The 17,858-nt window shown below is 40.0% G+C and overlaps 2 protein-coding genes across 2 annotated transcripts in view; both read right to left on the minus strand.

Annotated features, from left to right (window-relative positions):
* Nucleotides 1–1,008: 1,008 nt before the first annotated feature.
* Nucleotides 1,009–4,046, minus strand: LOC119720092 (UDP-D-xylose:L-fucose alpha-1,3-D-xylosyltransferase MGP4-like). The gene is made up of 2 exons (XM_038189624.1): nt 3,951–4,046; nt 1,009–2,406 (listed from the first exon to the last, which is right to left on the minus strand). Exons 1-2 carry the CDS (start codon nt 4,042–4,044, stop codon nt 1,517–1,519), a joined length of 984 nt encoding a protein of 327 aa, XP_038045552.1. The 5' UTR covers nt 4,045–4,046; the 3' UTR covers nt 1,009–1,516.
* Nucleotides 4,047–13,224: 9,178 nt separating this feature from the next.
* Nucleotides 13,225–17,858, minus strand: part of LOC119720224 (golgin subfamily A member 1-like) — a 29,376-nt gene continuing 24,742 nt past the window's right edge. The window contains exons 18-21 of the mRNA XM_038189835.1: nt 16,756–16,878; nt 15,150–15,446; nt 14,685–14,771; nt 13,225–14,525 (exon numbers count right to left, since the gene is read on the minus strand). Of these exons, the coding sequence (XP_038045763.1) occupies nt 14,457–14,525; nt 14,685–14,771; nt 15,150–15,446; nt 16,756–16,878 (576 nt within the window). The 3' untranslated portion in view covers nt 13,225–14,456. The remainder of the gene's footprint in view (nt 14,526–14,684; nt 14,772–15,149; nt 15,447–16,755; nt 16,879–17,858) is intronic.

Raw genomic sequence — 17,858 nt, forward strand, 5'->3', positions numbered from 1 at the left:
GCCTGTCTTTTATTTGTATGGATCTGAATTAAAAGGAAAAAGAAGACGAATGATGATACTGCCTTACTTGTTCTTATCTTTGCCCACTGTTATGCCTTTGACTTTTAATGTCTTGTATAAAGTTGGTCACCATTATTTGGGCTTTTCAGTCCGGCCAATGTTAGTTCCAATGTTTTTCCCGGGCAAATTTAAAGTAATGCTGAGGGAGGTAACCTTGAATTTTGACTGATATGGGCTGATGTCTTTCCTTTGAAACTGTCATGAATTTCCCTGTGAAGAAAGAAAAGCAAGTTTTGAATATTTTCTGGTCATTTTAGTTTTTGGCGAGTATTAAAGACTTTTATAGAGGATCATTTGTATTTTACCCAAAAGTAACCTAGAGAATTATTATCAATAAGTGGATTTAAGATCCTACTAATACTAAACACCCCGTGAATTTTTTTCTGGCTTGCTGTCATTTAGAAGAAATCAAGAAATGTTGGTGATTTCCAACAACCAGTCGATTTACTGATCGTTGGAAATAAAGAGTTCTTAAACGAAATCGTGTTTCGCGATCAAAAGGTTGTGCGTGCCTCTGCGCTGTTTTCACGAAAAGTGTAATATATCCACCGAGTTGCCGAAACCGCAACAGGTTAATACGTGTATTAGATTTTTTAAAATTCTTTGAATGTTGTGGTTTTATTATTGGAAACGATCAAAATGAATGAAACAAATAATAACAATACTATTGTAAGGGCTAGGGGTTAAAGAGGTTGTGGAATGCTCGAAGACATTTCCGTCATTTTTCGGGTGTATGTAGCCTAAGGTGTGATGAAATAAAAACGACTATTGTGTCTGTTTTGAAATGAGTACAAAGGGTACTTTTGAGAGCTGTTTTTCAGGTCCCGTTTCGACCCGAACGTGCAATTTGTGTAAAAGTCGTCGTTGGGGACAGCAAACAAAACATAGTAAATCGTGACGTAATAAACAGGACTCCCGATGCAGCGTAGTCGAAACAGGACCTGAAAAACAGCTCTTAAAAGTACCTTTTGTACCCATTTAATGACAGACACAAAAGTCGTTTTTATTTCATCACACCTTAGGCTACATATACCCGAAAAATGACGGAAATGTCTGCGAGCATTCCACAACATTTTTAACGTTGCATTCTAAATTGAAATAGCTCGAAATTCGACTTTTCTATGAATCACGGACTTTTAAGGCAAGATGGGCGTTTTCTGATTTTTTGTTATGACCAATAGATTCAAAGAATCATTATTCAGATTTGTACAGCGAAACAAATTAAGTAAATATATAAATAAATACAAGAGTAAGGGATTAACCTTGCAATACGGCCAATACTTCCCAAACATCCAAGAAACCATTTGCTAGCGTTTTTTCTCGAACATTTCAGCCTAAAAGTTGTATTATTCATGTAATATAAATAAAATTTTAAGAATCAGACATTTTGAGATTTAAATTGCCGTACCTCATTTTTGTGTGTGACGTCACTATCTTTGTAACGGAGGCCTAGATTTCATAACAACCATAATCCATTTTCCTTGAACTTCTTCAATTTGCCCTCGTAACCGAAAATGTGACTGAAATGCAGCACAGCCGACCTGCCAGCTTGTTTCTTGACCCAACCTTTATCCCGGAGCACGCGGCCGTCCGGGTACCTACCGGGGTCCAGTGACTTCATTCTTAGGTTTGGTTTTCTCTTCTGGATCACGCGATTCAGCACATCTTTATCCATCGTCTTCTTGTGCGTGGTGTTTAGCAGGCGCACCCACTCCCGCACCACGGCCAGCGTGTTTTCCGTTGGTCGATAGAGGGCCAACCCGTTACAGAACACAGGGCTGAGGCTTGCTGGGTTGACCTCCTGTCGCATGGCAATGTCGAAGTTGCCTCGGAAATCGGGGAACGGATCTTGAAACCAGAAAGTGTCGGCATCGGCAAAGAGTACATTGTAACCATCTTCAAGAAAGCGCAGTATGTAATGCGTGCGTCTCTTCACAAACTGGACGTACGTTCTCCCGTAAACTCGGAGTCGATCTGAAGTTGTCGCCCCTAGATTCGTTCTTTGGACGTGGAGCCCTGGGTGGAGCGTTTTCAAAGCAGACAGTCGCCTGTAAGACCTTTCGTCCTCGGCGATAACGGTGATGTTGGGACAGATTCTAAGTCTCTTGATGCTGTGCAGCATGTTCTCCGTCATGTCCAAGAACCCAGCGTTCGTCGTGGTCAGCAAGACGGTACCCGCGTGTCGGTCGATGTCGACCTGGGTGCAGAGCCGCGCAGGAATTTTCGCAGATGCATCATCAACACGGTTGCTTGACTTGACGGCGTTTGTTACACGCGTCTGCTCCTTAGAATTCGCGTTGGGATAAATATTCTTATTTGTTTGTGAACATTTCATCAATAGGCTTGCTGTACGTAAAAGACACAAAGAATTAAGGGTAAATCACATAAGAATATTTAAGAAAAACAAGGGAGGGAGATATGTTGTTTTTTTCCAAACAATTTCTTGAATGAGACTTGAGGTGTCAATAACGAAAACCAACCAAAGGGTGCGCATTACTATTGAAATGAGAATTTCTACGTGAGCTCATAAGCATGAAAAGTGCCCCCACAACTTTTGTTTTTTTAAGGAGACCGTTGAGCTTAAAAAAAAGGGAAGGATTATGTTAATATAGCCGAGGATCAACTCCCTATGGTTTTGGGTTTCCATCTAAAAATTGGTAAAATCACGGTTGAAAAAAATGGGTCCTATTTGCCTGCGAAAGTGGAGGGATGCCATTTATAAATTGGCTACATGCAGGCTTGCGGACTATCACTTTGCGGGAGGTGAGTTTGTTTTAGTGTGAATATTTAAAAATGTAATTGGCTAACCCACCAAGAATTGAAAAGAAATAGAAAAACGATGGACAAGACAATCATTTAATTTTGTCTGAGAAACCCCAGTGATGTTGGCTTGCATGTTATTTGGCCCTGAACTTTGTTGATTTTACACTGTTTTCAATGAGGCTTGAATTGGTGCAGTGCACCGCAAAATACATCATAGGCTAATCAACATTTTCCAGAAAGCAACTTTGACTTTAAAGTTCTATTTTCATTTTTGACAAAGTAAAATAGACCTTTCATCGTTCTTTGTTTAATTGTTATTATACCCCTGCATTTTATTTTAATAGGCCTATAGGTTTTCTCGTTCAATTTCCTAAAATGTTCATTCACTAAAAATCGGTCATCCATTTTCGCCTGAATTTGAAAACCGCTCTGAACACGCGTTTCATTTTCGCTACCAGAGCATTCGATTCCATTTCAGTTCAATCAATTAAGTGATTGAGCAGCACCTTTCGTTTGTCCATTCAAGACTTCTTTTTCGCTTTTAGAAGGCGATTTCAAACATTCACCATTCTATTTCACTTTAAGTTTAATGCAATCGGCACATACATTTAGTGAAAATGTGAATGCACAGTTAACGTAATTGGCCGTCTGTTTCTCAAAACCGAATGCACGGACAATGAAAACGATTGAACTTGACCGGGAAATTGGCCGGGAAAACCTATATTTATGAATATCAAGCACAGGCGCGGTTCTACGGGGGGGGGGGGGGGCTAGGGGGGGGGCTGTAGCCCCAAAACATTTTGGTTAGGCCCCCCTCAAATAAATTCCTTAAAAAAAAAAAATGCATTAGCAAAAAGAAGGATTGTGATGTACATGCGAACGGTCTCCCCCTAAAGAAGAAATAGCCGTGACAAGGGTGCATTAGTTAATATAGTGTATTTTCGGAGGCCTAAGTGTCTGGAAAAAATAACCGGTCAACATTTCAGCACGCCTCCCTGAAAAAAATCTGGATCCACCTTTCTAGCCCCCCCAAAATATTGGTTCTAGAACCGCGCCTGATCAAGCAGCCCTTTCATTAAAGATGGTATCTCATTATAAATGTCAGGCATGAATACCACATTATTTACCCGCAAGAATAAGCAGCAGCAAGGAGCAAACAAAGCACCAAGCATTGACCTTCCGCGTTGCCATGACGGTTGCCATGGGAACCAAGCCAGCCATATCGCCACCTGTTAATAAAATCCATCATGGCTCCATTATGACTGCTGCACTTGGAAGATATATTCATCATAAAGAACAATGCTTTTCTTCGTTTGGTGTGCTTGCTATACCCGAATACAACAGGTATAAGAATATAGGCGCACAATGTTGGGTGATTTTTTCTTCTGATATTGCCATAAAAAAAAGAAATGAGCAGTAATATAGAAGCTTGATGCAGTCAAACAATTATATCTGGAAAAAAACCCCGACAAATATAGATCTTGAAACTCAAGCAAAATCATTTTAATTCTACACAACTGGCGACAAAATTGGACCTGGGGTCCCTTAATGTAGCCACATTTACCGACGTTTAAACAATGAAATCGTTCGGTTAAATAGCTGTTATAACCCATTTCGAACCTTAATTACCAATGTTAAATTGTATACAGAGGTCCTACCAACAAAAACAGTGAAGAACAGTTGAAGCCACATATACCTCATGCGTTGTAGGTATTGTTATTTTTAATTTTTTACAAATGAATGAACGTACAGTGGTAGTAAACCATTGCCCTCAATCGCTTTAAAATGCATTGTAAGGAAAATAATTTTGTGACTTTAAAGAATAATAGAAAATAACTTACACGTGTTTCCGATGAAAGTCACACAGGGTCTGTGTTTGGTGCATGGAGCTGAGCGGAGTGTTTTATATTTAGATTGCCGTTCTCTTGTTTCCATTGTCACCACAGGGCGGCGTTATTACAATATGGATGGTTACATTTTGTATATATCGACACATTTAATCTGCGCATGCCCATCAACAAATACACCACCGGGCCACTGATCTCTATATAAAGACTGGATAGCTAATAAAGAGCCGCACAATGAATGAATTTGACGCCATATTGGTGAGACCGGCTGGTGATCTACAAGGGACAAGTTGCCGTTTTTATAGACAGCATGATTTCTTTTGTAACGTCGCGGTTCACTTGACTTATATTTTGACCACCACCACTGACCAAGGTTAACTACAGTTTTTCTAACGTCGTGGTTACTAAAATGCCGCAAATATCACTTTTTCGGCGTTTTGAAATAATAATCACTACGGAAATGTGTCCCTTTTAGAACATCATATAATATGTGTACGTGCCCAAAATGCGCGTCAACTGTCGATACAACGCGCGCGTATTTACGCGTAGAACGTTCGTATTATACGCATAGATATAGACCGCTTGCAGACGCGTTCGATAATCGACGCGCGAAGGCGCGCGACGCCATGTTGTGGGACAAGCGCATATCTATCCATGCACATTTTGTCCCACAACATGGCGTCGCCCACCTTCGCGCGTCAATTATCGAACGCGTCTGCAAGCGGTCTATAGAACTTAAAATAACTAGATCGGACGCGCGTTCGAACGCGCCATTCACTGTGCACAAAACTTCTGGGTTCTTCATGGACGCGCTGCAAAGTCACGTGAATAGGGCCACGCGCAAAGGGCAGCTGGTGAATGCTGGACGGAAAAATATCGCCAACACCCCCACCTGAATTCAGCTATGCGTTAAAGTTCTTAACAACAGGTTGACATTTTTAACTACGATTTTTGACAATGTGAAATTTCATATTCCTTTGAAAAGTTACACATGAGTTTGCCTCTGTGTCTTATTTGGGGCCAAATTGGCGACTGTGTTGAAGGTAATTGATTTTCAGCCAAGAATACTAATTTGTACCGAAAAGTAGCCACATTGTGTTCTTATATCTTTAACAAAGGCAAATGTCAAAAGCGTAGTTAAATGTCAACCTGTTTCATGAGATTTTCCCCTCTTTTTAAAATGTGCAATAAAAATCAACCGTTACTTGCCTATCAGACAAAACATAAACTTTTAATTTTACCAACATCAAAATGAAATAACAGAAAATCACTTTGTAAATGAGCAACGATAAAAACGGGCACTCGAAATATTGCGTTGCTTTAATAATAATAATAGCTTTATTTACAGATGGTAGCCATGTCACCTGACAGATGATTTTCAATGGGCCATCAATTAATACTGCTAACCTCAATAGGAACATTACATTTGAAATGAATGGATGACTACAAAAACAAGTCTCTGGCCATCTGTTGTGAGTACTGAACAAACTAATACTTAAATAACTTTTAGGTAATAAACAATTTATATACAATGAAAACTTACTTAGCTAATAAATAATCTGATGAAATGGCAGTTCCATATCCATATCCTCCATTAATCAAGATGTCAAGAATATCATTGCTCATGAAAAAATACATTTGGTTGTCACCATTCGAATATTTATGTGAAGGTCTAGCCTATGCAACTACCAGCAGGTGAGTATTGCTTCCCATAAATTTATGAACCAGAATAAGTAATCCAATATATCTTCCTCATATGCATGAACGCTAACTGAGGGCTATTCAATCTTTCAATTTCTGAGGGGCAACAATAAGACGATAACGAAATACTAAGCGAAACTTGTTACATTTTAGCTATGGTCCACGCACGAGGCCCAGTTATGCATGCGTGGCCAGCTATCTCCTCACTGTACGCACAGTCGGCAGTGCAATCTTCTTTCTGACGAAGATGTACGCTTTTGTCGAGCAGTGCAAACTTCTTCATCTGTTCACTATGATTGTGATTCGTTGAGCAAGGCGCAGTTTTCCCAGCTCCAGCAAAGTGACTTTCAATTGCAGAATAGGAAACTGTGTTTCCATCTGGTCGGCCGTCTCTGGAGTAACAAGTTGCTCCTCTTACAGGCCTTTTACCACCTCTCTGACGGATAAGATCTTTTTTGACATGATCGTCGATTTTCCTGCCGGAGTTGTCTGTTTTCCTGTTCAAGCTTGGATTATATAGCCTTTCTGCTACTGTACTTCCGAGGGTAGATCCATTTCTGGTGGTAGACTGTATGCATGCTCTATCGCTGATGTTTGTTTCGCCGGTACAGCCATGCACTGAAGCAATATCTTCGACGGGGGCTTGGGTCGGTTCTTTCCTTGCCGTCGGCAGCTTTTCTCTCTCGTGCTGAAGTCCATACACGAGACTGTAGTCTTTCTACGAAATAAAACAAATAAAGCACATGATAGGCCTTTAAATACATGACAGTAATTATCGATAGCCTATCCTGGCCGCAAGGCTCATTGTAATACTTACAGGCTTCAAATGAGTCGGGTAGTCTTCAAAGATTGACGGTATGGCATCGACACGCAGACGTGTTTTCCCCCCATTCCACCTTGAAGCACTCTGCAGGGAAATGGTCGCTGCAAAGACGATCGTGCTTTGTTGGATTCCATTTGCTGCCATTTGGAATATTTCTAGGAGAATGGTGCATTTTCTTTAATCACCCACATCCCACAACAAAAAGTGACTCCCAATCCTCGTTCCCCCGCAATCCTCGTTCGGACTATTATTGAAAAGCAGGAGAGGGGAGGGTGATGTTAGGCCAGAAATAGGCCCTAATATTGTTATTCGATGTTCAGGATCAGAAGTACCATCTTAACTTTTAAAACAAAACACTGAAAATATTTTAAGTAGGCCCTGCGCGGTTATTACAAAATTCGGAGGATCCTTTGGATCACACATGGGGGATTTTTCTCCACACCCATTCCTGTGATTTATGCCCATTCGGCATTGCGTAACGTAGCCTATATTGAGTTAATTTTTATAAAAGCTGTCTTGTTCGAAATGTACTCTCAAGAGATAAATTCTGTGTATAAAGTTACTCGCACATGATGTTAACTTCTTGAGAGACTGTCCTCCGGGTCCCTTTCTCCGTCTTAGTTGAACTTTGCTGCCGCACAGATTGCCACCATTTTCAAGCAGTGATGGAGTACAAGTGATCGTCATGCCGAAGAAATGCGCGTTTAAATTGTTGACCCTATTCACGTGACCAATGGCAGCGTCCTGTCAAAACGCGCGTATCATACGCGCGTCCGATCTAGTTTTTTAAGTTCTATATTTATGATTATACGCGGCCATCTTCGTGAGACCGGGGGCGAATTGGTCAATATGCAAAGTCTACTGTGTGAATGTTGTATGCATATCCGCTATCCAGTCTTTATATAGAGATCAGTGCACCGGGCACGTCCGTACGCGCGCCTATAGCCCTTATACGCGTCGCGTACCTCGCGGCAAAACTGCATAATATAGGTTTTCCCGGCCAATTGCGCAAAAATAGCATTCGAATTCATCTTGATAGTGGCCAATTTGAAGCGAAGTAGCGCCCTGCTGTCATTCCCGTGGTTCGTATTAGATTTCAGGCGTTCAAATTCGTTTTAAGGCCTGACATTTTCATGTTTAGCACATCCTAAATTGAAGTTTTGTCATTCGGTTTAAGTGATCATTTAATTGAGCAGTCGGTTTGGTTTAGGGTTATTTGCATCAGATTCTTGTTTTCGTTTTCATTTCCGTGCATTCTATTCAGCACTTTTTTCATTCAAAATAAAAGTCAACGAAGGTATACGATGCGAGGCTTTTCATTTCTTTCACCTTTTCTGTATTTCTGCTTCATGTCGTGGTCCATTTTTGTGTTTCTTGCCCCTCTTCTTGGCAGGTTTTCCCGTCTGCCAGATCTCACGTTTCTACAATTGACCTGGCAGTAGATATCTGTTTATACCAAGATTGTCTGCAAGTTCAAGATAATTGGGCATCAAACGAGCACGGTCTACAATTGAAATTCTCATATAACGCCCATGAGCTGGCACATTGATATTTCTAGCGATTCAATCTAACAGTTTGCATGGTGATCAGAGTAGTGACAGAGTCTTGCTTTTTTATATCTATATTTCCAAATTGGAACAACTGCTCTTCAACTCATTCTAACAAACGACGGAACGACATGGACCTATTTCGAATTACTTTGTCTACTTTCCACATATGCTTGCTTAATGGTGAATTCGAATGACCACACTTACACAGCACGAAGCTCCGGCGAATTTGGATGCTGTTTGTGCATTTATAATTTGAATGCCTTTTTTTTTAAATGGCATGATTAAAATGTGAAAACGCATGTTTCTAATGTGAAATTGAGTGGTGGTTTTAGGTAATTGAATGTTGATCTCAACGTGCATTCAAATTCGTGCGAAAATGGGTGATTGGTCGCCAATTTGGCCGCCAAATCTGCTAACTTGGCCGGGAAAACCTATATTACTATTTAATTGTTTTTAAGGGGTTCATGTAATGTAATTTTTTAATGCAATCCTTGAAAATGCATCTTTGTGTCCCATTTAACCTTATTTTTCAATTTTCATTTTGCCATTTTTATAGGCATTTTGGTGCCTTTTTGGTTTTTATGCTAATGAAATTTCCATATTCATGAGCAAAAGTGGGATCTCATATCAGGCAGATATTTTAGTACCAAAAATTTGGCAGAATTGTTGATATTTTGCCGTTGTAAATTTTCGTTGTTGTTTCGGTACACGACTGCAAGCCCTACCCACCCCCACCCCCATTTCCCCAGGCCAACAAAATATGCCCCTCTCGCGGTCATCATGTGCCCCCTCGAGACGAAAACAAAACTGCCCATCAAATGCACTCATGAAGAAAGCATTATGATCGCGCTTAAAAATTGTCTCCTCTCTAGTAATGCAAAAGTGCGGCCCCTCAAAAACACAAATACCCCTCGCTTATTAACAAGATTGTGAACCTTCTCGAGATGGAAAACTATCCCTCGAAAACACGAACAACTCTCTCGCAATAATAAAATTGCTCCCCGCTCGAGATGGGAAATTGGCCATCAAAAACAATAGTGCTCCTCTCGCGATAACTTATCGAGATGGAAAACTGCCCCTCGAAAGCACAATTAGTGCACCGCTCGCAACATTAAAACTGTGCTCCTCTCTAGATGGAAAGTTGGCCTGTAAAAAATTACTAGTGCTCCTCACGCGAATAAAATTCAAAAGCAACAGTGCCCCTCTGACGACATAAAAATGGTCCATTTGCATAAGCCCATAGTCAAACTCAAGGGCGGACCCAAATAGGTTCCTGCCGGGGGTTGCCGGAGGCCGAAGGGCTCTCTCAAGTGAACAATTTACCTTATTTGAGAACAATACGGCTATATTGAGACTATTTTAGGAATAGGCCTATACTGTATTTTTTGAGTAAGGAATTAAGATTTTAATTTTTTTTAACGCAAATATTATTAACAGTGTATATCAATGTTGTTAGTAATTTTGTTCCGGGTATTCCTTTCAATAGTTTCACATAGTTTCACAATTTTCTCCTCTTTCACACCGAGGGAATGTGCTTTTTTTCTAAGCAAGTGCCCCATTTTGGTGATGCCCCCTAGTTTAAAAAGCGTTCAGCCGCCGCTATCTGTCGTTATAGACTCATCTTGAACGAGTGACTCGTCTTGGACACCGTCCCCATATTAGCATAATTTAGCAAATTATCATATTAGCAAATTTGCTCACTGGAAAATGTCTGATTTGTCACCTCCTGAAATTGTTCTGCTTTCAGAACTTCATGTAGTTCTTTAAAAGCAGTATACGATTTTCAGGAAGTGAAAGATCATACGTTTTTAAATTCGCTATAAACATATTTAGTGTTTGAGGACGGTGTCTTTATGTCTGACGTTAACAGCGACAGCACAGGGTGAGTAAAAGGGAAGTTCTTCATGTAGCACTTTCAAAATCTAGGATTTGTAAGCCCAATTCATAAGCTTTCTTTCAGTACACGAATCATTCAAATCACTCATGTAGTTTTGTAGTGTTGAAAAACAACCACCGTTTTATAGCTCTGTCCACGGATTTAAAGTTCTGTCCGCGGATCACAAAAAGGTGTGTTCTTTCCGCAAAACGAAAAAAAAAACCAATCTGGATGTGTGTGAATTGTTTTCGTTTCGCTGAAAGAACGCGCACTATTTGTGTGATCCGTGTACAGAACTTTAAAACGGAGGTCGTCTTTAAGGCCAAAAAAAAAAAGTCTACGGTTTCTGGTATGGAGCTTGCCCAAAAAGTGGTGCGGCGAAGCGGCTTTTTTTGTTTTTTTTTACCTGATTTTTTTTGCCTCAAATGTCGGCTGATGACTGCAAATGGTACCCGACTAAACTTAGTGCAAATATATGGGAGTCCAGAGAGGCCACATAAAGCTTATTCTCGATCATAACCCCATCCAAAAACACGTTAAAATTGTGCAGCAGCAGGATTCGTCAAACCAGTGAGTTTGGCGGTTTTGAGACATCTTCTTTCATTGAAAAAAAAACCTTTTCAAATCATTTTGCCGACGCGCATGGCTACGGCGACGCGCGCGCATACCAGAAACCGGAGACTTTTTTTTTGGCCTAAAATTCCGCAACTTGAAAAGTACATGGGTGATTTGAATGATTCTTGTACTAAACGAAAGCTTATGAATTGGACTTTCATATCCTTGATTTTGAAAGTACAGAATTTCACTAAAACAATAGTTCCGACATTTGGGTTTCGTTGTTTTGTTTTTTAACTCACCCTGTATACAAGACTAGTCGTTCAAAAGGAAACTATTGACGACAGAGGCAGTTTGGCTATAAACCCCTATACATGTAATTTCTGTACCCAACTTTCATGTGATACCTTTACAGAACCCTCCATATCAAACACATGCAGCGAAAAAAAAACGTACACGTTAAATTAATTCCATGTCGGTTTATTTATGCATATATATTACTTTCTTTTGCGCGTATCTAGTGCTAATATTTCGCTGGTAAATACAATTAAAAATCGTATTTGTGCATTTTCATTTCTGGAGTAGATAATGCATTTGGAAGTCGCGGTTGTAAGATTTTATATTTGGCTGTGTTGACAATAATTTCAATACATGCACATACAATAACAATGCAGGCCCACGTGCAATCCATGGTCATATATACAGGTAGCTAAAATAACCTTCTATGTACAATAGGCCTACTGTTTTAACCCTTTACGCTAAAATGAAGTTTCAAATATTCACAGAAACCGTGTGAAGACAGTCAACTTTAGGAAATGTTTTTGCAACTTTTAAAGTTAGGTATTTATTATTAATTGTTCACCTTTGGTAGTTATCTTTTCACTTAAGTTAACAATAGACTTAGTGCCCATTGTGGGGAATTTTTAGACTTTAACGACGAAACCATGTTTTAAAAAAAGTTCTAATTGTGTTGCAGACAACCCAAAATGGGGGAATTTTTTTTTTGGTTGTAATATAACTTACAAATCCAGGGCGGATCTAGCTTTCAATGATGAAGGCATTCCGAGCTCGCTCTGCTGATTGGCATGCCCCCCCCCCGGAAAATTAATCTACGATGATTTCTCCTACATGCTAAGGCAATTTCAGAATAAAGTTCAGAACTTAAGCATTCCACTCATTACTTTTGGCCCCGTTTTACTAGTTTCATAACATCAGTCAGCGGCAGAACGGGCGGGCCTACTACTGCAAGTTGGACATTTATTGATAGGAAAAAAAATGGAATTTGTTGAAGAGCATGGGCAAAATAAATTTAAAGTCGTTAATTTCTGAACCTTTTCCATCATTTATGATAACACGCTGTACCTGCATATAATCTGTCAACTCTTGAATGTAAATAAACCTTCAAATTTCAAAACCATTTCAAAAGCAATTTAAAAAAAAACTAGGCAATAAGTTGATTAACTTATTTTGTAGGAAACGTACTTCCCATATGCATTGCATTTCACTATGCAGTCATGGCAGTTACTCACATTTCGAACTCAAAACCCTTTTTTTAATGGTAATATATGTTAAGGTAAACCTGAGCACAGTTATTGAATTATTTCATGTACCAATTACTGCATATTGCCCCTTAACGGCTGCTCTAACTGTGTATGTATTTAAGACCACAAATTCAAAGATGTACTGTATGAACATGCCATTTTTGAGTTTCACCTCTAAGAATAGATTTTGATTTTAAATTGCTATTTTTTTCAGGCAACACCAAAATGTATTCACTTTTGAAAAAGACATAATAAAAATAAAAAACCAAACATAAAAAATAAAAAAACCAAACATGTTTAGCGTCCTGCCTTTTTGGAAAAAAAGGAAGGAGGCGGCCCTTTTTTCCCCTCCAAAATGGCCGCCCAACCGGGCTATTTTTCAAGATGGCCGCCAGCTTGTTTTTTTAAATGGCCACCACTTGGACTCAGGGAATGATATACCAGCTGTATATGGGCTAGATGCAACAGACAAAGAGGTCAAAATGATGTCACTGTTTAAAATTTATCATTTTTTTTCGTAAAAAAAAGAAGAAAAAAAAAGAAAAGAGGCCTCCAATTGAAAAAAGGAAGCGGGTTGGGACGCTATATTTTTTTATTTGGCCTAAAAAGGATTTAAAGACTTGAACCCAGTCTAACTGGTATTGGCAGGGCAGATCTGTTTATGCACAAAATCAACCCAAATAATTTTTTTCATTAAAAAGTAACATTCAAAGGTCACAAGTAGTTCTGAAATTGATAAAATTGACTTGCTGAAGAGCATGGACAGTACAACGTAAGAATTATGTATCTGTTCTGAAAATAAGCATGCTACCTTTCCATTTGGAGACTTTTACCAAGGTAACTAATACCAAGGTAACTTTTACCAAGGTTACTTTTACCACGGTGTGAATAAAACTGTACAAATTTATACAATGACTTCTGAATACAATATTTTACATGGAGAATTACGTAAGGCATATAGTTTCATACCGAGCTGTGGATGAGTTTGAGGTGGCCAGTTTATAGTAAGACATGCACAGATAGTCAGTAGTCACACAATACAAATTTATAGTTGTCATGTGATATTTGTGTTTATACTTTTAGGGGTGTGCATCGGAACCGGGTACCCGAGTACCCAACTGTTGATGTCAGGAACCGGTTCCAGATTCTGGGATCGAGTACCCGTAACCAAATTTACAAATTACCTAGTAACTTCTCAAACAATGGAAAAGCAAGATTTTGAATGTCTTTTGTGGGGACTTTTGTCCGGATCAGAATTGTGGGTTTTTTTTGGAAGTGCACGATGAACCCTTTTAAAATGCGCCCCACAGTAAGAAAATCATTTGCTGACAAACTTTTAGTTGGGTACGGGAGTGGAAGCAATGATGATTTCTCAGAATTTATCAACTTTTAAGAAATTCTTAAATGCTAACTTGGGATATTCGTTCAAGTGCGCCACGTTAGGTATCACCCAGCCAATTCTGTGTCCAATTTCCGGACGCCTGAATGGTGGCCTTTGTCACTCGCACTGTCACCACATGCCCAGCCTTTGTGGGATCTTGACATAATGGAATTGAGGTCAGCAACCATGTCAAAGTTCAATTGTTTTGACCTTGTTTCTTGTCAGTGTCTTTGGTGAAAGTATAAATGTGTATGTCGTGGTAGATCTGTGTTAAAGATAATCCTTTGTCAGTGTTTTGTCATGTGACCATCACGTGACCAACTATAAACTGGCCATTAAACATGGAGGCATTGTGTTCATCACCTGTAGGCAAGAGAAGAGACCTGGATGGTTTTCTTGGGAGACGGTCGGATCCCAAACCAAGACGTCTGCGGAAGAAACAAGAGAAATTTTACGGTAAATGGACTTGTTAAGGTGTCTGTTTTCGGGAACATGTATTTTTTGGAGGATGACTCAAGTACACAAGACGAAGAGGCAACTTCCCATAGATGGACTCCATGCTGATTAAGAATACTTGTCAGACTTACCTTCCATTCCAAAGTCTTGTTAATCAGTTTCTCTTCGTGTGGTGTAAACTCCAGCAATGTCGATACTGCCTTCAGTAACTGCTTGGCCTGTCAAGAGAATCACAACCACCATCTTCAGAAGCTATTCATGGCCACATCACTCTTCCATGACTCTCTGGCTTGAACTCTTGCCATTTTTCAACATGTGTACACTATTTTAAAAGTTTCGTTACGACATCTGCTGCTGCATCAGATTCAAACTGGCCAGCTGACCCCGGCAAGCTTGGTGGTCGTGTGGTGAGATGTCTGTACTCCTAAGCAGGAGGTCATTGGCTCGAGTCCCACCAGAGTAAGCTTGTGAATTTTTCCTCCAAACCCTTGGACAACACTGAGTAAATAGTATTCATAAAATATGTGTTCACTGTTATGCTTTCTTTAAGCACTGTTATGCTTTCTTCTGTTATGCTTTCTTTTAACAGGACCCACCTCACTATCAGTGCTACTCATGAACTTGAACACGACGTGTCGGAGATACTGGAAGTTGACTTCTCTGACATCCTGCCGATCCAGGCCCGCGCAGTGTGGACTCAACGAGGAACTGGCCTGAGTGTTAGGAGACTCTGTGGGCCCTGAGTTATGACTGTACCCTGGTGATTGGCCTACACTACTGTTACTAAATGCTGGCGAGCTGCAGCTTTTATTCAACCCTGCAGAGATTGAACTTTGACCCTTGTCTCTGGTAACTTCCTCTGGCGAGTCGTAGCCGGTGGAATTCTGGATTTTCTGTGGACGTGAAAAAAAGGATTGGTAGGAGGTTTTTACAAAAGGCGCTTGGGACTTCGTACACAGGTATCCTCTCAATGGGAACCAACAGTGCTGAAGTCAAGTCCAAGGTCTGGTCAAAAGGGAATCACAAGTCCTTTCATTAGTGCAGTTAAAAGTAATGGGAGTTAAACAATAACAAAATAGCCTTTGTTACAGCTCAATTGAATAGCTTGAGACTTGACTGACTGTGGCGGACGTCTGAGGACTTGTAAGCACTTGTCAGTTCCTGCGAAGACTTGTAAGGACTTGTGAGGACTTGTAAGGACTTGTAAGGACTTGTGAGGACTTGTGAGGACTAATCTTTCATTAGTGCAGTCCAAAGTAATGGGGGTTAAACAATAACAAAATAGCCTTTGTTACAGCTCAATGGAATAGCTTGAGACTTGACTTGTGGCAGACTTATGAGGACTTGTATGGACTTGTGAGGACTTGTGAGGACTTGTATGGACTTGTAAGGACTTGTCAGTTCCTGTGAATACTTGTAAGGACTTGTGATGACTTGTAAGGACTTGTATGGACTTGTGATGACTTGTGAGGACTTGTATGGACTTGTAAGGACTTGTATGAACATGTGAGGAGTTGTGAGGACTTGTGATAACATGTGAGGACTTGTGGTGACATGTGAGGACTTGTAAGGCCTTGTAAGGACCAGTGAGGAATTGTGAGGACTTGCCGGGACTTGTAAGAACTTGTGATAACTTGAGTACAACACTGGTAACAAACAGACCCATGTGATGGAAACTGGAATGGCATTACTGACATCATACACACAATAGTAATCTGCAGGCGCAAAGAATGGTATGTCTAATTTGCCATAAAATACACTAAGGGTTTCAGACACTGTTTCTAAGTACGCTTTTACTCTACAGCTAACTCTGGCTAAAGTCAGCACTGATGTGCAAACGGCACACACCCTACATGTATCCGATCACTTCCCATCCTAATGTAAACACGTAGCCGAGTGGCAGTCTTGGTCCTAGAGTGGATCTGGCAATTGTACTCTTAATGCATTTGGTCTCAATTTATGGCAGGCGTAAAGTCAAGCTACTGTGGCAGCAGAGGGCGCTATTAGCATGATAAATCAGATCCTATCTTGGGAATGATGGCGCTTGGACCCGAGAAATTTGTGTGAGTACATGTACATCACGCACACATTATTAAAATTTTATAGAGCACACATGAAAGCACACATTGCTCCTGAAAAATATTCCAGCCGAATGTGAACACAACCAAATACCCAATGCCCGTCTATTTTCTGAAATCTTACCAGTTCTCTCTGTAGTGTTTTCTTCAGGTCAGCTAACCTCTGTTGCTGCATCTTAATCGTTTTGTTCTTCTCGCTAAGCTGTTGTTCCTGCTCTTCAAGAGTTTGCTTCAACTTCTCGATATCCTACAAGAACACAAGAACGCAAACCTTCAAGATGTACTGCCCTTGCTATTTTTGAGTTTCACCCTGAAAACTAGATACATTTTTTTAATTGCAATTTTTTTCTAGAAATACTAAACGTTATCCATTTTCGTTTTTTGGAACAATGAACGGAAAATTAAAGCACACAAATTCAGTTATGGAATAATTACTTCAAAATTATCAAATTATTTGCAGTCTGATAATAATGCAATTCTCTCGAGGTAGACTGGTTCCCGCCACCCTATCCAATTCGATAATGTAGGGACCGGAACCAGTCAACATGCACGGGGCAGCTGTTGAAATAAAAGCTTTTAGCAGAGAGACACCCACAATTGGAAAAAAAAGTAGTTTTATAGTTAAAATATAACATACAACTTGAAAATTCGGATTAAAACATTGATTTCTCAAAGAGCATTGAAAACTTCAAAGAGCATTGAAAGTGCATCTAGGTCATATCACTCTGTAATCAAAGTATAAGGCCTACGGGCTAGTTTTCAAGGTTATCAGATATCTCTGTTATTTTAGGAAACGGAATGGATAATAGTGGCACTGCTTAGTCTTTAAAATAAACTGACCTAAAAAAAGGGCCTCTCATTAGTATAGTCAGTCGAGTTTATATAACTGACATACAGATCCTAGTCATTTGATTGGTGGAACTCACATCACGTGGCATTCGTTATTGCTCCCATTCATGCCACGGCTCAAAAAGTACTATCCGCCCATGGGGAATGGGAAATACTATTCAACAGTTAGGATCATGACGCGGTATTTGTGTGCAAATGCATGCTGGTGTGCGCGTTCAGCGTTGCGCGTAGCGCGTATTGTTCCAAAGAGCCAGCGCTACAGCGTTGGGTTCAAACATTTTCGTGAAGGGGTGGTTTGGAAGAGACAAATACACTTTCCTCCAGGTTTGTATTGAAATAAAAGTTCAAATATATCAAATGACAAGGATCTATATGTCA

Source organism: Patiria miniata, unplaced genomic scaffold (assembly GCF_015706575.1).
Source record: "Patiria miniata isolate m_02_andy unplaced genomic scaffold, ASM1570657v1 HiC_scaffold_9, whole genome shotgun sequence".
Lineage (NCBI taxonomy): Eukaryota > Metazoa > Echinodermata > Asteroidea > Valvatida > Asterinidae > Patiria > Patiria miniata.